General features: G+C 35.2%; 2 protein-coding genes across 26 annotated transcripts in view; one reads left to right on the top strand and one right to left on the bottom strand.

Annotated features, from left to right (window-relative positions):
- Positions 1-8,975, top strand: part of ACSS3 (acyl-CoA synthetase short chain family member 3) — a 167,430-nt gene extending 158,455 nt beyond the window's left edge. For both annotated transcript variants that reach the window (XM_070507241.1, XM_070507239.1), the window contains 3 exons: positions 6,303-6,402; positions 6,492-6,667; positions 7,526-8,975. In XM_070507241.1, the coding sequence (XP_070363342.1) occupies positions 6,303-6,402; positions 6,492-6,667; positions 7,526-7,594 (345 nt within the window). In that variant the 3' untranslated portion in view covers positions 7,595-8,975. The remainder of the gene's footprint in view (positions 1-6,302; positions 6,403-6,491; positions 6,668-7,525) is intronic.
- A 1,527-nt stretch (positions 8,976-10,502) lies between these two features.
- The window catches only part of PPFIA2 (PTPRF interacting protein alpha 2), a 450,745-nt gene continuing 439,071 nt past the window's right edge, over positions 10,503-22,176 (bottom strand). For 14 of the 24 annotated variants that reach the window (XM_070507223.1, XM_070507232.1, XM_070507226.1 and 11 more), the window contains 5 exons: positions 19,623-19,798; positions 18,679-18,747; positions 15,188-15,347; positions 13,906-13,997; positions 10,504-11,896 (listed from right to left, as the gene is read on the bottom strand). In XM_070507223.1, coding sequence (XP_070363324.1) covers positions 13,939-13,997; positions 15,188-15,347; positions 18,679-18,747; positions 19,623-19,798 — 464 coding nt within the window. In that variant the 3' untranslated portion in view covers positions 10,504-11,896; positions 13,906-13,938. Of the gene's footprint in view, positions 11,897-13,905; positions 13,998-15,187; positions 15,348-18,678; positions 18,748-19,622; positions 19,799-22,176 lie in introns of all 24 variants that reach the window. The other 10 variants (XM_070507225.1, XM_070507227.1, XM_070507216.1 and 7 more) reach the window with 3 other exon arrangements.

Below are 22,176 nucleotides of genomic sequence, written 5' to 3'. Positions count from 1 at the left end.
CTTCAGTCCAAACTTAATAGCTTATCTCTTCTTGTCATGTTGGCTTTTTTTAGTGACAAATCAATGCGATATTATTTGAGTAAAAGGAAAGAATTTTATATAGTATTCTGGAATATATGACCTTTGTGTGCCATTATAATATTATCTTGTTTTTAACCAACTCTGAATTTTGTGATAACCTGAAATTGAAATTTACGCTTCATGTATTTTGGTATGTTGGCAAAAGGTGGTTCGGGTTGTGTGAACTTTTAATTTCTTGCTTGTAGGTAATTACCTCCAATATTCATCTGCATTCCTGGCAGCCTCAGCTAATCAAAATATGGAGATTACATATGCACAGCTCTTATTATCAGTCAAAATTCTTAGTTTTCTCTTTTATTTTTAGAGTGGAGAGAAAAGTATCAACTTATTTAACTACATATTGTGCTTTAATACATTGCTACTGACATCCTTTTCACTATATGTAACAGCAGAGTGAGGCTGGCAGTAGATAGGTAGCTAAAATGGCAAAATTGAAAATAATGTGCCAGAATCAGTGACATCTAACAGGAATTTTATCACTGGTCTCGCAGTATTTACAGCACGTAACAGGGCACCTCTCAGCCATCAAGCCTTCTGGAAGACAGGGTATCCTTTTTTTTTTCTTTCTTTGTTTCTTTTCCTTTTTTTTGGTGAGGAAGATTGGCCCTGAGCTAATATCTGTTGCCAATCTTCCTCTTTTTGCTTGAAGATTGTCACTGAGCTAACGTCTGTGCCAATCTTCCTCTATTTTGTATGTGAGATGCCACCACAGCATGGCTTGATGAGCAGTGTATAGGTATGCACCCGTCATCTGAACTGGCAAACCCCTGGCCACTGAAGTGGAAGGCACACACTTAACCAGCACATTAGGCCGGCCCTGAAGGTCTGCTTTTATATGAAATAAAAGATTAACTCTTTATTATATATTTATGTCTAATAATGAAGCTAATATCCCACTTCATATCAGGTTTGTCTTCTTTATATTGGAATCTATTGGAGAGTTGTGAACTAATGCTCTTTACTAGCTTTTTCCCATATCCTCGCAAAACTCCCTCACAAATTGCTAATGAATACGTAAGTGAAATGTTTATATTGATGACACAACCAGCTTTTATTAAAGTGCCCAAACCTTCCTTAACATTTAAATGCTTCTCCAGTATTCTCTATAGTGAAGGCTGGGTTCAGGTTCGACTCTTTGAAATAGGACTCAAGGATGTTAATCCATGGGAAGTCTCATTTGTAGAAATTCAAAAGAGACTGGTTTTTGTCTTTATATATAGTGAAAATATCTGTGCCTTTCCACTTTCTCAAAGTAAAATTTGACAAGTGTTTACCTTACATAACACTAAATCAAAAAGAAATTCTATTAAAATTACTGCATGAAAAACATTTCAGGAAACTCTATTCTTTTCCACTCTCGTCATAAGAAAATCGAGTCCTAGAGTAGCTTTTAGTAAATTTAAGAGGACCTTGTTCTTGCAGATGCCAACACAAGTGGGGGCCTTCTGTAACTATTAAGTACCAATCATATCTACAGTTGATTACTCTTTGAAAGTCTGGCATCTAGCTAGACACCTGGGACATTTTGGTATTCAAGGTATTCTTAAGAAATTTGTGTCTGAGATCTGCTGGTTTAATTATTTGAGCCCAAATTACTAGGAGCCAATGTGTTCCTTCTTGCTCAGTTCTCTTTCACTGCTGTAGGCAGAGCTTTTCATGCAGAGACATCTCAAGGGAAAAAATTGGGCTCTCTGATTTTATTTTTTCATTTGTAGCTTAGGTTTCAGTTTGTTAATCCTGCTAGTATCCTTGGGAACTTGTAAATCTGATGTTAAAATATTGCATTTAAAGCCTAGGGCAATGCACACATATAATTTGCCCTTTTGAAGGTTGTTCTGACCTTAGTGTCACTCTTTATTTTCCAAGTTGGCTATTTTGTCTGCTACTTTAAGATTGATTTCTTGGAGATTGAATATATTTCCATAAAGTGCATATTCAACAAGATGCCAGGCAATTTTGATTCTATCCAGTGTTAAATGACTACTGGATTTAAATAGTTGTAAAATTGTTGAGTATTTTCCTGACTACAGATATGAATATTGATGAAGATATGGACTCTTTCTGCTGGTTTCCTAGATGACTCCAATGTCAGAGGAAGTGAAAAAAAATTCATGTTCTTCCCACTGCAAGACACTTTCCCACACAGAGTGGCTCCTTGCATCTTATGAGGGTGCTTGATTTAAACTAATTTTTCCAAAATTACAATGCTTAAAATCATAATTGAGAAGCCTGTGTAATTTAGTCCACTAAAGCACTGAAACATTTTAGATCCATTAAAGTTTACATAAAAATGGGAGTACCCCCCAAAAATGAATGATAGGCAATTACCAGGCCTATTATTATAACGTTTATTCTCACTTTTGGTGACAATTACCTTTTAAGTTGTATCACTCTTTTGGGTACTTAAATGCCACTTAAGCTCAGATACTTTGTGGATTTTATATGGAGGGAATATGTGAATGTGACTTTTGGTTTTTTTTGCCCCACAGGACATTCGGTTGGCTTCTGTCCCTCAAATGTTGCCAAGACACATTCTGATGCTTTCCTTTGCAATGATTCAGTTGTTGAACTCATTATTTGGCATGCAGATATTGTTTGTGGGGCCAACGTAGAAAGCTGCCTGCCTCCCTTCCTTTATGGCATCTTTTTAACACTGATAGATGAATATAATATTTTACCCACTATAATAATGAACCTGATTTATAGATGTCACAGACTTCTGGAAAATGATTATGTTTCTCACAGATTCGTAAGAATTTGTCCACACTTGGCAAACATGAGAACCTTTGATATTATAGGCATCTTCTGATTTTAAAATTCTCCCTGCCCTTACAGGAAACCAGTCAACATTTTCCCATCTGCTTCTAAAAGCACTAAGACTGAGGATGGAAACATGGTGAAATTAAAACGACAAGGTGAACGAATGGCAAACTATAAGTTTTGACATTCAGTTTAGTTAAAATTACAGTCATACTGGTTAGGTGACAAAATATCTGGATGATTGATTTTTTTTCACAGTGATTTAAGCAGATATCTTAGCATTTAAAAAACTCAGGTATAGAGGTTTATGGCACCAGTGAACACTTTAATAAATGCTTTTTTGACGATTAAAACTCTGGGTAGCCAGGAAAAAGTATTTTTACCTACTCATTAAGGGAATACTAAGTCAAAATTAAAGGATTGAGCCTACCAAGTCTATATTCTATCTGTTATAGACAAAATATGCTCCTCCATGGACTGGTGACTGACTATACCAATTACCAAAACAAATCTCTGGCAATAAAATTTGTCTCTGCTCTCAACATATGGACCTAAAAAGTAAATAAGACCTTAACAATGGGAAAGCAGTTGGAAGCATTTTGAGAGTTCAAACTGAAGCGGTGGGGGAAGATGGTGTTTCATGGTCTATATAGTACGTGTTTTGCAGAAGCTTCTTAGTCAGGCCCAACTAGTGGAAAAAGGGCATGGACATCTTTACCTCAGCAATGAAGCTAATAAAACACATAGTGCAAAAATCATTTATTTAATGTGTACTATCCTCAGCACTGTAGGCATCAAAAACCATGCGGATGTCAACCCTTAGAACTGAATACTTCAAAGCAGACACTAACAATTGGATATAGGAGAAATGTTGACTTAGATGTTTAATTAGGAGCAGTGTGAGGTCATACACTGGTTTTGTACCAAACATTCTGGTGGTTCCTTGGGTCTTCTAGGAGTACAGAGAAGGGAAAGCTCAGTTTCCACTTGGCTTCATTCAAAGAACAAAAGAAATCCTTCATGGAAAGTTTTGGACTTGAAGGTGGCACGTCCCAGATTTTCTTGGTTTTTCTCCTCTCTTTCTCCCTGTGCCTTTTTAGTTTGTTAGCTTTTCATTTTTCATATGGCATTAGATGTTGGAGTTCCTTAAGGCTTTCACCTTTTCTTCTCACTACCTTCTTGCTAAATAATCTCATCCATGTCCATAACTTTCATTACCATCTATATATTAATGACATTCAAATACTCTTCTCTAAATTAAGACTCTCCTCAGATCCAGCTGCCTCCACTCGGATGTCTGGAAGGCACTGCAATGGACTATCTTCAAGACTTAATCCAGATTCTTTCCTCCCAAGCCTGGCCCTCACTAGCATTTTCTGGCTTAGAAAATGGCACCACTATCTAACCAGCTGCTCAGTCCAAAAGCCACAGAATCATCCTAACCCCTCTGCCTTCTTCTTGCTGCATATCCAACTTATCATCAAATTTTGTCCATTTTTCCTCTAAGGAAACTCTAGAATCCTGACACGCACTACTATGACTTTAGTCTACTACAGGTGCCTCTCAGGTGGTTTCCCTGCATAAACTGTGACACCCCCCCAACAATCCTCTGTTTATTCTTCACAATGAAACCTAGGTAAGTTTGTGTCTTTCAAAATGCACTCTAAAATGAAAGAAGCCAATATGAAAAGGCTACGTACTGTATGATTCCAACTATAGGACATTCTGGAAAAGGACTCTGGAGACAGTAGAAAGACTAATGGTTGCCAGGGATGAGTGGAAAGTGAGGGATGAATAGGCAAAGCACAGGAAATTTTTAGGGCAGTGAAACTATTCTCTAAAACACCATAATCATGGCTACGTATCATAAAACCCATAGCACGTACAACACTAAGCGTGAACTCTAATGTAAACTATAGACTAGGGTGATAATGATGTGTCAATGTTGGTTCATCAGTTGTAACATATATAACACTGTGGTGAGGGTTAGACAGTGGGGAGGCTGTGTGTATATGGGAGCTCTGTACTTTCCATTCCACTTTGCTGTGAGTCTAAAACTACTCTAAAAAATAAAGTTTATTAAAGTATGCATTCTGATCTTGCCTCTCCTTCTTTCCTCCTGAAAGTGCTTTACTACCTTCCCAAGGCTACTAAAATGATCACTGGAAGTCCTTAGTCTACCTCTGCAGCTTCATTTCCCCTTTCACCATTCTCACTCTCACTCTCTGCTTTCCAGCCACATTGGTCTCTTTCAGGTTCGAATGGTGCATGCTCAGTCTTCCACAAGGCTTTTGCCTCACCCCTCCTCCTTGTCTAACCAATGTTAACTCATCCTTTAGGCCTGACCTCCTTGTCATTTCCTAAGGGAGGGCTTCCTTGAGACGCATATCCTTTTGCCAAGTTGGTTGCCTTTGCTATATCTCTCCTATAAAAAACTGTTACTTCCCACTTTCATATTTAGGCATTCCTAATAATTAAATATGCATGATTATTTATTAATATTGCTTTCCCCTACTAGACAGTAAGCACCATGAGACAGTACTCAGACTATTTTTGCTCACCACTGAGGCTAAAGCAGTGTTTGGAACATAGGAGCTATGTAGTAAATATTTGTTGAATGAGTGAATAGAAGAACGAATCAAGACTACCACACGAGCTGTTGGTTAAAAGTTTGCTCACCGTTTTCTCTAGTCTTTAGAGGTTTGGAGTCAGTGAAATATGCATTAATCTCTCAGAAAAGGACTTTTGGAACATGCCTTTTAAAAAGTCTTGTCACAGCAGAAATGATTTTTTCGTCCCTAAGCTTCTGGATCTCCTGTGGTTCCTTATCTCTGGGGTCTTGTGATTCCAGATAAACAGCTTCTTCGCTCTTTAGGGCATTTAGAACTTAGTGTGAACGATATGAGAAAGGTTGCTGGACTGTGGTGATTATCTGATGTCCAGCCTCTTCTTCCAAGTCTTGGAAAATCTTCTCTGGATAGGGGTCACTCAAGAAAAGAAATGCTCTTCATTGCTCAGCAAGAGAGGCAGAAATGAAATCACGCTTTGGTCCTGGGGCTGCCTTGGCTTCCTCTACAAAGTGCTTATGGTAGCCAGCACTAAAGCCGGGTCACCGTGAGGCCTCCTGTTTGTGGGGGCCCATTGCAATTTGTTCACGTGTGGTATTTACCGGCTCTTTTCCCGACTTCATTAATAAACAGTTGAGATGAAGAAACGATTTCCTTACATTCCAGGTAAGCAAAGCAATTTGTCTTAATTACTGTCAGCCTTTAGTGAGTGACTACCACGGGGATCCTAACCATTCACCCTAGTAGTGATGATGCGAATTGTGATTTAGCGGTAATTTTCACACAGGCAGCTATATGGGTTTTTGAATTCTCCGACATGTACATTTTTCCCAATTAAAATTATATGTATAATATATCATATATATTCTAAATGAATGCTTGCCCTCATTACAGTCCATCCTTTCCCATGGCACTGTGGCTGACTGCGCTGTCGTTGGCAAGGAAGATCCTTTGAAAGGTCATGTCCCTTTAGCCCTCTGTGTCTTGAGACAAGGTGAGAGATCTTTGCCCTCCCTAACTGTTTGGGCCATGAATGATTAACTAAGATTAATTCAGAGCTTACCATCTGAACCTTCTCCCTAGGTATAAATACAACAGAGGAACAAGTTTTGGAAGAAATTGTGAAACAAGTTAGACAGAGCATTGGCCCCGTGGCTGCTTTTCGAAAAGCTGTGTTCGTCAAACAGTTACCCAAAACCAGATCTGGGAAAATTCCCCGCTCGACTCTGTCTGCCCTTGTCAATGGCAAGCCATATAAGGTAAATTATCAAGGATGTTTAATGCTGGACTCTGAAATATTTTTCCCCATTTCTTAGGCATCAACAAAGCTCTTAAAAATGGTTCTCAAGCATGAATTGTATCCCTAAAAAACATGATAGTACTTTTTGTTTTAAATGTTAAAGAGGAAATTGCATAGCCAGTCTCTCTGTAGGAATGAGGGTTTTGGAGAGAAACACAGATTAATTAAGACCATATGCTTTGATTATAAGAACCAGTATGTGAAAATATTTTACTATTGGTAAATGTGAGTTAAATTCAAACAAACTTGTGGAAACTCAATCTTACTAAATTAAAGATATGTTTCCCTTCATAGCGGTCATTAATGGCTATTAGTGAATGAGAAAGCAAAAAATTGAGGCTGACTATAGATATTTAAAAAGTTCTAATTGGTTTTTGTTAATTATTTCTCCTGTTTTGAGTGAAGACTATTTTAGGAAACTTTGGGCTAATTCAAGCATATGTATTCTTTTAATTTCTGTTCACATTATGCATGCATAGATACATATTTTTAATCATCAAGATGTAATAAAAGGCGATGCAACAGAAAAGAGCAGTTGTATGAGCAAATGCAAAAAAAAAAAAAAAGGAAATCTTTCTATAGAGGCCCCAAAGAGAAAGTACCATCTAGGACCAATAGTTTTTGCTCATCAAAGTTTATTACCCTGGAAGACAACAGTTACATTTTAAAATATTGGGTTCAAAGTTCCCTATTTTTGAACATTTCCACGAGTATGATAAAATAATGGGAATACAACACTGCATGTAATTGTTTAATTATAGAGAGAATGGGAGGGGTTCAAGGAAGAGCATTCATCTGACTGTAATTTCCTCTCCAGGTAACTCCTACAATCGAAGACCCCAGCCTTTTTGGGCACATAGAAGAAGTACTGAAGAAGGCATCATGACTTATTTTTCTTCTTTTGAGTCAATTTTTCTAATTGGAGTCAAGCGTTTTGAATTATTACCCTGTATGATGACTCCTTATAGGTTGTCCAGCACTTTAAGAAAAACATATCTAATGAATGATTTTTAAAAATTCTACCCCCAGAAAACCATTTTAATTCAAAGTAACACTAATATGGAGCCACTTCCTGAAATTAGGGATCTACAGCTTTGACCCAAAGCCTAAAACTCAAGTTGAAGTCAGAAAAGAATTACAATTTTTCTTATAGGAATTCTGAATATTTTCAAATATTCTTGAGATGCCACATGCAAGTGTATTTTAAATCAAGTGGATAAAATGGGAAGTTTTAGGTAATCATCTCGACAGATGCTTTTCTAGGTGGGAAGGCCTGTCTAGTCCTGAGAGAAGGCTGGACATCAGGCCACAGCTCTGCCTTTAGGTCGTTTGTTGCCTGGCAGAGAGCCTGGTGGTCATTTAATCCAGTCTCTTCATCAGGGAGACGAGGGCTTTGGGAGCCCCTCCTCATGTCTCAGACTGTGTACTCGATGATTCCAGCTTCCTATGGATACAAGAATATGATGTAGAAATGGGGAAGACTAGGAAGGAAATCTCCTAAAGAAGAAATGTAAAATTTTTTACATTATGCTGGGAGGCCTTCACAGACCAGGCGAGTGATATAATGTCAATGAACTTCTGGAGTGGATTTGAGCCACTTAGCCTGAATATCTGAGGGACAGTAGGGAATGGTGACGACTGCAGAGTTCTTGCTCCATCTAATGGGGTAGCCCCTACTCAGGCCCAGCAGAAATGATTCAGGGGGAGACAGGACCCCTGCTGCAAGAACCTCTGAGTTTTAGAAGAAACAAAAGATCCAGATTTTTATGTGAAATCTCTAATTTTAAAATAATGACTCACTAAAAAGTATATTGTGATGTCCAAACACATCTTTCCATTTAAGCTTCTATAAAACTATTGAGCATTTAAAAAAAATTGAAATTGAGTCTTTGTTAATAAGCTTATGGTAATATACTGATTAATCAGAGTAAGTAGATAAAGATAATTAAATATTTGGTTTACTTAGAGTTCTACATGACATCAGTTATCAAAGAATACATTTAAACACAAAAATACACCATGTCCAGTGAGTCTTTGATGGTTCCAAATTATTTCTCAAGCTTTTAGTCCATCAGGAACATTATTATTAAGAGTAGCTCTTCTAACAGAATAGTCTGGATATATGAAACATATGTGAGAGATAATAGATAAGAGTTTATTTACTTGATTGTTTCATAAAAATTGCTTCCAATCTGTATAAAAACATTTTGAAACTTTTAGCTTTTTTTAGATTGTACGCTATAAAATAAATGGCTTCTCAAAATAAATTCCTATTTGCTTTAATTGGTTTCTTGGTTGTTAGACTTGAAAAAATATATTCATCTACTTATTCTCTTCAATTATTTTAGTAGCCTGAATTAAACCAATTAGATAGATATTCAATTTATAATTTGAAGCTCTTGGGTTCCTTGAATTGTCTCTTCTTCTATTTCATACATTTCATCCATTATCACAACTGTAATCTTAACAAATAATCCATTTTTAATGTCTTAGCATTAAAATGTATTACCTTATTTTTTCATATAAGATTCAGTTAATTTGAAATGGCAAATTCTTTAGCTAAATGTATATCATTGTTCATTTGCAAGGTACAAACTCAGGCAGATGCAGGAATTGTATAAAGGTTACATCTTTGGTCCTCTTGCACATTCTTCCTGGGAATCAAATCTGAAAGGACACTTCAGCAAGCAGGCTTGAGTTATTTTCTGGTTGAGTGGGACTGTAAAACAGTGCATGAGATGGGGGACGTGGCTTTTTTTGGTATCTCCCTTGCAGAGTCAGAGGAAGTACTGTTACTTTCATGTGACTAAAAGTGGGGCAAAAAAGATACACTCGAGTCATTAGATTGCTTAAAACTTGAGAGGAAACAGAAAAAAAAAGAATTTTCTATTTTAATACTTACCATAAAGCACTTTCACTAGATAGTACCTAAAATATTCTGGGTTAAATATATCTTTAAAAATAACAATATAATGCTACCAGAAAATACAGTCATACTTAAATTTACTGAAATAAATTCTACATCATCTTCTTTTGGTATTTTCATAGAATTTTTTACTGTAAAACACTGGGAAAATTAAAATATAAAGATTGTCTTTTAAAATCTATAGAAAAGAGTTTTCCAATTACTTGAGATATTTTGCTCATGAGAATATATCAAATATATGCAGATGAGACCTGCTTTACATTTAAAAGGCAGTTTTATTTATATAAAAGTATATTTGAAAAGGCTCTGATCATTAAAAATGTAAAAATTCATAATGTAGATACATGGTCAAAAGGATGAACATTGAGATTCTGAGCTTAATCCATTAAATGGATTTTAGAATTTGGCAGCAATTATCTTACACATTGAAGAATATTTTGTGCTTTTTTTGAAGCAAGTAGCTGGATCTTGTTTCTCTCTCTATATTAAAGTCTATTATGAATTATTAATATTTCTTACTGATCTCTACAGGGAAGGAACTGATTATGTGATTAAGTTGTGTTTAAGAGTTGATATAAATCTAGTTTATATTATCACAATCATAGTTTCTATATTATATTTCATTTCTGTAAGTCAAGATCCCCAGATTCAGATGAGCTTAGAAAGTTCTTTCCCATTATTTCTGCTCAGACCACATTTTCAGAAAATTTAAAATCACTCTCATAAGAAAGTTTAGTACTCCCTCTTGTGGCAGACTCACTTTTGAAGGTAGATATTAGATTGACAGTCACTTAAAGAACGATCTTCATTATAGTTTAAATAAATTGTTAAACTTTATGTGACTAGAAAACAAAGCTTAAACAGAGAACTGGAAGTATTTTTTTTTTATTGACAATGGAAAGGGTAGCTGTTACCATTACCTTTTGACTGAATCTGTTAACAAAAATAGACATCAAAACAAATGTAATGTACGTGCAAACATAGCAAATTAAATACAAAAAAGAAATTACTAATGACAGGTCTTGCGCTTAATAAGATCAAGCAGCAGAAAATCAGCAGTTAGATTAATGGTATTATTAAATAGGTTTTACTTTGAAATCTCCCATATAAACAAAGAATAAACAACAATAAACACCACCAAATAAAGCCACAGGGAAGAGATTACTTTTCTATACTTTTATACACTATATATGTTAATCATTCTGTCTTTCATTTATTTCCTCTGATAAGACTGACTTCAGGGAAGTCACAACAAGGCCATCTCGGCTAGAAGCTTATAACATTAGGCGTGAGTCCCGCTAATGCCCTGTTACATTGACAGAACGGAAGGGTTTCTGGGGTTGTGTTTTTTTCAGTGGAAATGAGCCTCAGACTGCAGTGGTTGACATTCACTGAACAGTGCTCTCTGGCGGTTCAAGATACTTGAATGAACATGTGGTTCTTAGGAAAGAAGTGGGTTTTTTTGTTTTTTTTTTCTTGGTCCACAAGTAACAAGAGAAGATAATGCATCTTTTTTTATAAATTTTTTTAAATAATTGTTTTTGATTCTTGTAAACAGTTTGGCTTTGTTTTGTACTGAAAAGGAAATCAAGCCATCACAGTGCTATTTCTAAAGATATAGGACATCCCTGATTGCCTTTAAAGGTCTATTTTTGGCTCCAGTTCCAGGTTAAATCTTTCCTTTTTACATGATCAGAGGCAGGTTTTCAGCTTTAAGTATTGACAGACTTGAAGGAGAAACGTGGAAGCATGAATGTGCTTCCAGGAAACATATCGATTTGACTGTTACAATTCAAAAACTGTAAAAATGGTGGAATGGTAAAATACAAACAGTACTTGGAATTGTCAAATGTTTGCACTCAAGACTTCATGAACCATATATTTTATTTTTTAAAAAATCATATTTATATCCATTTACATAAGACTTACACATTTAAAAAGAAATACATACACAGTAATACATAAATGCCTATTATATTACAATAAAACATGAAAAAACAAGTGGCTCCATTTCATAAAAGCATCTCTTGTACAGAATTTATGATGTGGATGATGCTTATTATTCAAATGACTTAAGCAGTTTCTTACAATTGTAGTAAACTAATCAAACTTAATATCTGACTCCCCCCAAAATCACATTTTCAGCTTAATAAAGCAGGACTTGTGGTTATTTCCTTAGAATTCAGTCTTCACAAAGGTTTTCACTGCTTGTCTTCTTAGATGGTAGTGCACTTTAGGTAGAGTAGACTGAAAAGACGACATCTAAAATATTTAATGGACAGTTAGTTACTGAAAGGTCCCAGCCTGGAAAATCCTCCTTTGCTACTCTTGGTGCACTTCCATGCAGCTTTCCTACTTCTGTCCTAAGAGATAATGAATAGGGTCATCTAGGATCTAACCAATAGCTGGATGTGATTAACATTTGCTCTTCTCTAATTTTGTGCAGGCAAATTTAATTAATAATAAGATTTGCTCAACTTTGTGGAAAGTATGGCCATAGTATAAACAAAGGTACTCATAGAAAATGTCAGCTGTCCTTTTGAAAAATTTACAGTTGCTCATTAAGAAATTGGGTTGAGTTGACCTATTCCATGGAATAGATTTATATTCTAGTTCATACATTTTAGAGCTCTTAAAAAGATACCTTTTTAAATTGTGACAAAAACAATGATGAAAAATAACATTTTAAAGAATCTGGGTCAGTGATGTGGCATCATATTCTTCCAGTCATAATATATTTAGGAAAAGCTCACAATGACTATTCCTGACACAAAAATAATAAATAATATGTTCTGAATTATTTTAGTAACCAAAGTGTTAATGTTGCATCAAAATAAAAATTGGCTGTCTTGGATTATTTATTGTAAATAAATAACTTTTCCCATTTAATGGTAAAACTACGAAATATGAACTAGAAAGCCATGCACAAAATATAGATTGCAAATAGTTAAAGAGCAATTCTATCCATCAGTTAAGAGCTAAGAAGCAAGCACTACTCAACATATTAAATAGTCATTTGCAAATTAGTGAAGTATTCAGTTCCTGGGGAAATTATCATGTTATGTGTAGAAGCTATTACAAACGGTATTTTGGAAAGCCTCTTATTTAGCCAAATTATTATATACTTTAGATCATGCCTAATTAGATGACAAATTGTATACCATAATTAAATTTTTAATGTTAGAGCTTTACATTCTGAAATTAAATCTCTTATCTGAAAGCTTTTTGTTTTATCAGCAGCAGCTTCAAATAGTGACCCAAATAAGGCAGCATACTAGCTCCCATAATAGGCCCCAAAGACCGACTATAAATTGCGTGGAGCTTTTAGTTCAAGGCAATGAATAAACAGCACAAGATGAGCTGTTCCTCTGCCTATAACTACTTCCTCTCCCCATGCCTGTGCATACATTTGGTTCTAAATATTGCTGTAGAAAGTTTTTTTCCAAAATATTTATTGTAAATGGTAGAATATCTTGGTAAAGCATGGTTTTAGGTGAGAAAAAGATTTATGAGCACTTGACATTTATAATCTAGGAAACCACAGTTTTCTAAGACTTTTTCAAGAAAACTCCATTTTTATATGGATTTGGAAATAGATTCCATCAACTAGAATTTCTCTAAATACAAATGCCTTATATCTTATGATTATATATCAAGGTTTCTTGTTAGTCCTGTCTGACATTCTTATAAAGTAATTTCACTTTGTTCACACGCTATAAGCCCCAGATACTTAAAATTCGTATTTGTTTTCAAATATAAATCACATTGATGAAAACATACCAAAAGTTAAAAACACTAGCTATACTTTGGTTTTTAATATGAAATCACCTCCAAATCCTTTTCCTGTCTCTGCCACTATTTGTGTACCTACTAGAATCACTTTCTGCCTATTTCAGCTTCTCCTATATAAAATACTCACTTAAAAGTGGGTCATTCTGTAAGTGCCAAACTCTCATCAATAAAATGCCATGTGTGTCAATATAAAATGCTACTAAAAGGTAGAAGACAGTATGGTAGCATCCCATTGGTAGGTAATAAGATAATGACAGGCCTCCAACAGACAGACCTTAAACCAGAGCAGACCAACAGTGATAGGACATCTTAGATCCTCTTACAGGATGAGAACTCCTTCTCCACCCTCTAGCAATTCGAAGGGTTTATCTCACTTCTGTACTGTTAGGCCATACTGGAGTATCGTGTATATTTACTAGGCTATGTAGCTTCCCTTTTTTTGATGATTTCTTTTTTGTCAGCCAAGGAAAACTACTCACAGCAAGTCAGTGCTGCCTCCTTTGAGTGGCTTGTCAACATGAGTATGTGCGAACAGTGGAGTTGTCTAACCTCTGCAGTCTTGATGAAGCAACTGCAAATGGAGAAAAGGGCTTTAGAGGGACTGAGATGATTGAGTACAAAGTTTCAGATGAGAAAGATTTCTTTTCCCTGCAAAAAGGGATCCTGAAGATATTGAACCTTCTTTCTCTCGGATATAAGCCACTCATATTCCTTTTCTCTAGACCAAGTTACTAATGAAAATTTATTCCATTGTGATTCAGCTGAGATTTCCAGTTGTGTATTCCTCCTTAGATGTAATCTGTAATGAGAGCAGCTCCCCAGGGTGCTTCTGTTTTTGAAAGCAAAGGTTGCTCTTAGAGAATTCGCTGTGGTGCGTTTCTTTCCCCTCCAAGTATTGAAGAGCTTCTACACTAATCTTCATCGTGTTAAATTCCTCATGAATTTTGCTAACATGTTCCATAATATTAACAAGTTAGGAGAAACATAGATCAAAGATCATGGTTTATACTGGAACTAATTTTAAGAGTCATGATAGCTATAACCTTGAAAAGAAATAATGATTCTAGGTGATCGTCTTAATAAAAGAGTGGGACTATTTTTTTAATGCCTAACAAACAGAAATAACTTTGTGACTACTATGTCAAAGTTGTCTCCCCTCCAGAAGGGCTGTTTTCCTTTGTGAAGTATAACACGAGTCTAATGTCCACAGAAGGAAATACTGATTGGGAAATTACTATTGGTTTTGTGTTTGTTTAATTCTCTTCTCATGGTTGTGCTTGTTTATTTAAGGCCTTCTGCCTTGGTCAGAGGTAAAAATATCTGACGAATTTGAGTTTCTAAGATGAAATACAAAACTTGCAATATTCAAACATGTATGGTGACAGTGGAGTTAATTTCCATTTACTAAGGACCTTTAGTCCAAATCCAACCTCTAACTAAATAAATTATGTACTTCGGGAATGGAAGAGTAAAGAAACACAAGTCATGCAAATGCTTATTGTTCTTCCTAGATGTGGACATTAGCCAAAATTGTCCTTTTGAGGATATTATAAATTATTTTTAAATGTGAATAGAGTGCCATGAGTTCATGCAGTAGCAGTGTACAAAAGAGTCTGGTCTGATGAAAGCAAAGTAAACTTCAAGCAGAGCAAAACACAAGAAAAGAATCCATTTCAGAAAGGAATGCAAGGTCAGAGAAGGACATTAGCATTTGCTAAACAAGCTTTTTACTTTATAAGCAGAAATGCAAAACCACTGTACCATCCGTTGCCATTTTCCTTGACTGCCCAGATGTTGTGGTTAACCTAAATCCAGCCGGTAATGTTTCTGAGGACCCAGGCATCATGCTGATTCCATGTACTTCACGGGGAGGAAACTGCCTTCTCCAGGTCGACCCACGCCTGAAATTCTTGTCATCACTCTGCCAGTACAGAGTTATAATTCGATGTAATGAAAACAAGTAAACTAGTCTATGCTTAACACTGTGTGCTTAGAAACATGTGACATTGATTATTTACATTCAGTCTGTAAAGTATTCCATAATATTCCATAATATCCACAATATTCCATAATCTGGAATATTATGCTTTATTTTGAGAATTCTATTGATTCCACAAAGAGCATGCAGGAGATTTCATACAGAAATGTTTTTTATAAAAATTTTCCTATGATTTCAAATCTAAGATTTGTCATCTATAAGAGTAAACATCTTTGAAAACCCAAAAGTAAAATCCCAAAGTTTTTCTGAAAAGAATGTTAGATATACTTTGTTGCACTTTATGCCAACTGCTTTTATGGTATGAGATGATATACTTAGTTAAAAAAAATGTTTAGTTAAAAAAAAGTGCATTTGACTCACACACGTGAATAACTATTGCATGAATTTTATGTTTACAAGAGACATATGTTATGGAAAAATCACTATTTGGTAGAGCCTGGCTATATGGTATACTATAGCTATATTTTGTGTAAGAAACTCTAAATTTGTCATTTGTTCGATTTCAGCTAATATAAAATTAACTTGTAATTTGTTGAAAAACTTGTGCAGCCTGGATACCATCTTTTTAATAAATACATGTGCTCTTTAGATGCTACTAAAACCATAGTGTAACTCTGGTTGGTGTTTTACAAATGCAATTCTGGTCTCTGATTCCATTATATCGTAATGATATAATCTTTCTCCTCTCTGTGCATGCACAAAGCACCTGCACAGATACAATTATTTTCTTTAAATTGGTAAGCAGCAGTATGTAATTTAGCATTTAACTAATATTATTCTTTGTATCTAATTCTAAGGAAAATATTAATCATTCCATATAGATCTTATCTTTTTATATTACTAAGTTTCTCATCTAGGGAAGGACTGTCTATTCTCTGAAGTTATAGCCAAGTATGTGTGGTTGACCCTACCAGCTCAGGTGACTTCATTTGGCATATAGAATAATAGATCAATACTCAGTTCAACTTATCACTGTTACAAGTGAGTAACATTATAAGGTATTCTTCATCATAGACTGCTAATTTAATTAAGTAACATTCACAGCCAATCTGGAAAAACTAAAATCATTTATGAAATTATATATATCCATTGTTCTTTTAGAATCCTTATTATCAATATCTAAATTTTGATTATATTTAGTAATCATTTTACAGTTTAAGAGATGTTTGATGGAGTTTACATTGCCCTAGACCTGCAAACATTTATAAATGTGGAAAAGAAGCAGAATTTCACACTTGTGGCCTGTCTGACTTCTTGAATCTTGGAGAGGTTGTGGTATAAACATAAACATCCTTCAGTTCTGCAGAACACTACACTACACTGTAGGAATATACAACTCCAATATTGTATGAGTTAAGAGCTCAAAAATGAGACAGTAGACCAAGAATTTAAATCATGATTTCTCACTTCTGCTCTTTCAACATAGTGTAACTGCAGACAATTAATGGAAGCGACATCACTGGAGTAAGTTTCTATGAGATGAGGCTAAAGATACCCTCTTAACTGAAGTCAAAGGCTGTAGGAGCACATGAGCACTTCTCAAATTATTTCAGTAGAATCTGAATGTGATCAGCGCCAGAAACAAGTCTCCTCTGGTTCTGGGCAAGTTGCTTAGCTATTTTTGTTCATACTCAAATAACAAAACACAGAAACAAACGAAAAACTAGGACAAAAGAGACTAGAGGATTTGAACGGTAAAATCATATGCTGTGTTGTTAATAATAAGGAAAAGAGGCAGCATATTTTGAAGGTAGATGGTCACATGGGACTCACAGAGGCTTGTGTCTCTATCCAGACAGCTCCTTCAGGCCAATCCACAGTTTAGAATGTAGCAGTATGACAAGTCTTTAATAATTTTTATTAAAACTCCTTTTGCAACTTTTAAGCAAAGAGAATAATTGTATTTAAAAGTGTATATGGGTTGATATTGATTATTTTTATTGAACAATTAAGAATAAGGATTAAAAAGATTATCAAACAACTTAGCAAATTAAAATCAGTTTAGGGGGCCAGCCTGGTGGCATGGTGGTTAAATTTGCACGCTCCGCCTCAGCGCACTGGGGTTCGCAGGTTTGGATCCCGGGTGCAGACTTGGTACCACTCATCAAGCCATACTGAGGTGGCATCCCACATAAAATAGAGAAAGATTGGCACAGATGTTAGTGACAATCTTCCTCGAGCAAAAAGAGGAACACTGGCAACAGGTGTTAGCTCTGGGCTTCCTCACACACACACACAAATCAGTTTAGTATTAACTTGCTTTAAAAATATTAATCATTATCCTGATTGGACAGGAGTATGGATTTATAGGAAGTTAGCTGAGGTCAAGACTGTAGAGTTGATGTGTCTATAACCTCCTCCACAAAGGACATCAGGATTTTATAACATGAAGATCATCTGCCCTGCCCATTTGAATGTGGAATTACTGCCTCATTTTAGGATTTGCTGAGTTCATTCACAAAACCTTTTAATCAGCTTTTCTTTATAGCCAAGAAACAGCTGCAGTTTGCAATACAGAATTATACATCTCTGTATTTTCTACTTCATACTCAGTTCCTTTCCCTTTTCTTCCAGAAAGGCCTTGTAAAAACTCAGAAGGATGATTAGAGTCCACAGTGTCTATCAAAGCCCAGAGGTTGCTAACATCCCTTGTATTCCTTCATCTCAGGAGGCCACTTTGATGTTTATTATTTTCCAAATTATTTAAATATGCATAGATTATGTCTAAAGATTCTTACTTTCAATGTAGCTTTCAAATTCTATGACTGTTAAAATGTTATTCATCTGTTTTTAGGGAAAACTCAATAATGATATCTAGAATAATGAAAAGCTTCCTATTGATTGAAAGCATGTTTTCTCTTCATTTTAATATCCTAAAATTTCCTGTGAAGATATACTGATATTTAAAAAATAAGCACATTTCTATGAAAAAACTGAATTTATCGGGATTAGTGTTATCATTGCTTATAATTTTTTAAAAAAATGTTGCTCAACATTATTTTGTAGTCAGGGATCATAAAAAAGTCTGTTTTTGAATTACTTCTAATCATTTCTAACTGCAGATATGATAATATTAATTCATAAAGTTCTTTCAGAAATCAAGTGAGTAATAGAATTTAATATTTAAGAACAATACTGGGGAAAATTCTAGATTCTATCAATAGAACAAACATCTGATTAATTTCTGAGCACATTCCTTGAAAGCTGTTTTGTATTTGCTAGGCTCCCTTTTGCATGAGAGATAAGGACTTACTTCATCCAGTCGCCGTTCAGTCCCTAGAGCCAGGAGGTTATTGTATTCCCTTTCAAGAATCTGTCTTGCCTGTTGATATCAAATTACAGTTACTGTCACTGAAGTCACATTTCATTTTAAAAATCATAGACCTTATATTTATCTGAGAAAGCATTACAAACCCTGTTTTATTTACGGGGTCTTAAGTTTTTAGTTCTCCAAGTCTACAAGCCATTGTAAATTTTAGCTATAAGGACAAGGTAGGGCAATTTTCTATAATCTGTGGACAGTAGAGAGAAAGCCTCACATAAATGTCTGAGGTCAAGGGGCTTTGACCTCTCTTTATGACCTTATTCTAAGTGAATATTTTATACAAACTTTGAGATATATAAAAACAAAATAAAGAGTGAAGTTAGACTGCCAAATTTTTATCCACTCTAAGCAGGTAGTTAAACCTGACCAATGATCATCATTTGGGGAAACTAGATAATTAGGATTCCTGTACCTTGTTTCTTGATATCTCATTTCTTAGGCCTGTGATGTAGGTTGCAGGTTTTATTTTAAATTTTTAAGGAGCCCTGGTGATTCAAATAATTGTCTAGATTTTGGAATCAATGGCATACTCAATGCTAAGTGTCTGTATAATTCAGACATGTAAATAGAAATGGCTGCCTCTCAGAGAGGCAGAGACTGAAGGCCATCTGTCAGGGATATTGTTTAGGGGAATCTGGCATTCATGTGGGAGGGTGGACCACATAATGTCTAAGTGTCTTCCTGCTTAATTTTATGATTTTGTTTTGGCTAGAAATCCAGTAGCTTGAAATTAAAGCCCTAGTGACGTATTTCAAAGGTTGAACTAATTCTCGTAAGGAATCATGAATACAAAGTCAATTTTTCTTTTCCTAAAAGTTTAGTTTGCTGTTATATAAACTAGGACAGTGCAACTTCAGAACAAAGGGGCTTGCCTGGGTGTTCTGGGTTGGAATCTGTAGTAATAAAGCTAAGCTGCTGTAGTCAAAGTTCTCATCCAGGGCTATAAGTGAGCCATGCACACCGCTTTCAAGAATATTATTCGCATATTCTCGAAGTCCGATTGCTTGTATCCAGCGAATAACTCGATCATTGCTCCACACCAACACATCTAGGAAAAGAGGCGCATCGTTTTAGGCTGCAGTATTTTGCATAATAAACAAAACTGCTGGCTGAAATGAGCCACAGGCAGCTGGCCAGGTCCGCATTTATGCTATTTCTTTCTTCACTCCCTAATGCCCTTGGCCCCCTTGGGTTGCAGTTCTAATATTTACTGTTCTAATAACTAACCTTTTCTACTTGTAGCCTAGAAAAAAGTGGTCATTTTAAGAGTGTTTGTTATTACTGAAATGAGAGCACTTTCATCACATGGAACACAATGTCTCCAAGTGTTTCTCGTTTCCATTCTCGGGCTCTAGGTATCTGTCCAAAGTTCAATGTTTTTACCACCAGATGGGGACATTTCTTCTTTGTGTCTCTATACACAGTTCTTCAGTAAAGACAGCAAAATGAGAATTTAATATGGTTCTTCATCAGAATGTTTTTTAACCATTACTTAAATACCGCATATAGACTAGAAGAGACTTTTTTTCACTTGAAGCAATAAATCAGAGAACAGAACAGGGGCCCAGTAGTTTGATACTTACCCTAATATTCTGTCAATTCATTATTTTTCAGACACTAATGCAAAAATCAAACATTCAATGAAGTCACTGTTGTTTTTCCTTTTAGGTTGAAAAGTAATATTTTATTGGAGTACAAAGCAATTTGAATTTTATTTTCTAAACCTAAAATCTTTACAGAGAAACATCATATATGCCTTTTTTTAGACCAAAACATATCAAAGTATATTATATCATTATTTTCTTTCATTTCTTCCCATTATGAGTTGACAGAATGCTACATAAAAATCAGTAAGATTGTTAGAAGGACAAGAATATTCCATAGAAAAGAAAGAATTTTAAGAAACGTACAGGGAAATGAGAAAAAAATTAAAACCTTTTTTCTAATCCTGTAGAAAGGGAAATAAAACCCATAATTACCTATTACAGTAAAAGTTTTCCTGTTAATTTTCTTTTCTTTCTGTATGAAATTTATACCTCTTCAAGAAAAAGCATAAAGAATACTTTGAGGGATGTTCTTCAACTTCAGCTGTATTTTCCCCCATTTAAGTTATCTGCAAAAATCAGGGTAGTATTTTGTGTGTGTTTGTCGGGGGGGAGAGTGTTTACGTTTTTCAAAAGCATTACTAATTTGTCCTACTGCATCCATTTATAACCAAGTTAGGTTTTCTTGTGTATAACATTAAAGCAATAAAGTAACACCTTAGCCCCACACAGGTCACCTTATGTCCTTTCTCAGTCACTATCCTTACCAAAGATTAGTTTTGCCTGTTTGTTTTAGCTTTTTTATAAATGAAATCATACAATATGTACTTTTGTGTCTGTGCCTTTCACTCAGTATGGGATTCATCCATGCTATGGCAAATAGCAGAGGCTGGTTTATTTCCATTGCTATTTAGTATCCCAATGTATGATTATGTCAACATTTATCCATTCTATGTGGATAGACCTTTGGGTGGATTCCACTATGCATTACTAAGGATAATGCTGCTTTGAACATTCTTATATATGTATTTTGTTGTATATATACATATTGTTGTTGAGTAATTAACAAGGAATGGAATTGGTGAGTCATGTTTCATACACACATTTAACATTAGTATCTACTGCTAAATAAATTCCACTCTCACAATTTAAACCCTAGTAACAGTGTATGAAAATCTGCATCTTTACCAATACTTTGCATTTTTTCACGTTTTGTTTTTTTGCTTGTTTTTAGACATTATGGTAAATTTGTGTTCTTATGGGTTGAATTGCCTCCCCTCAAGATGCATATGTTGAAGTTCTAATCCCCAGTATCTTGGAATGTCTCAGAATGTTTTCTTATTTGGAGATACAGTCATTATGGAAGTAACCAAGGTAAAATGAGGTTATTGGTATGGGTCCTAATCCAATATGACTGGTTTCCTTCTTAAAATGAGAAATTTGGAAATAAGATATGCACACAGGGAGAATACCACGTGAAGATGAAGACAAAGGTCAGAATGATGCTTCTACAAGTCCAACAACAACAAGATTGTCAGCAAACCACCAGAAGGTAGGGGAGAGGCATGGAACTGATTTTTCTTCACAGCGCCCAAGAGGAACCAAACCCGCTGATAACTTAATCTAGCCTCCAGAACTTTGAGACGATAAATTTCTGTTGTTTAAGCTTCCCATTTTTGGTACTTTGTTACAGCACCCCTTGCAAACGATACATGTAGTATCTCATTGTAGTTTTGACCTATAACTCCCTGATATCTACCTGTTAAGCAATTTTGTATATATTTATTGGCCTTTTGGAAATCCTCTTTTATGAAGTTCCTATATTTATCATAGGTCCATTTTTTTTAATGTGTCCATCCTTTTCTTATTCATTTGTAAGAGT

Source organism: Equus asinus, chromosome 4 (genome assembly GCF_041296235.1).
Source record: "Equus asinus isolate D_3611 breed Donkey chromosome 4, EquAss-T2T_v2, whole genome shotgun sequence".
Classification (NCBI taxonomy): Eukaryota; Metazoa; Chordata; class Mammalia; order Perissodactyla; family Equidae; genus Equus; species Equus asinus.
The sequence above is the reverse complement of the archived record's forward strand: the minus strand, read 5'-3'. Positions and strand labels throughout refer to the sequence as shown.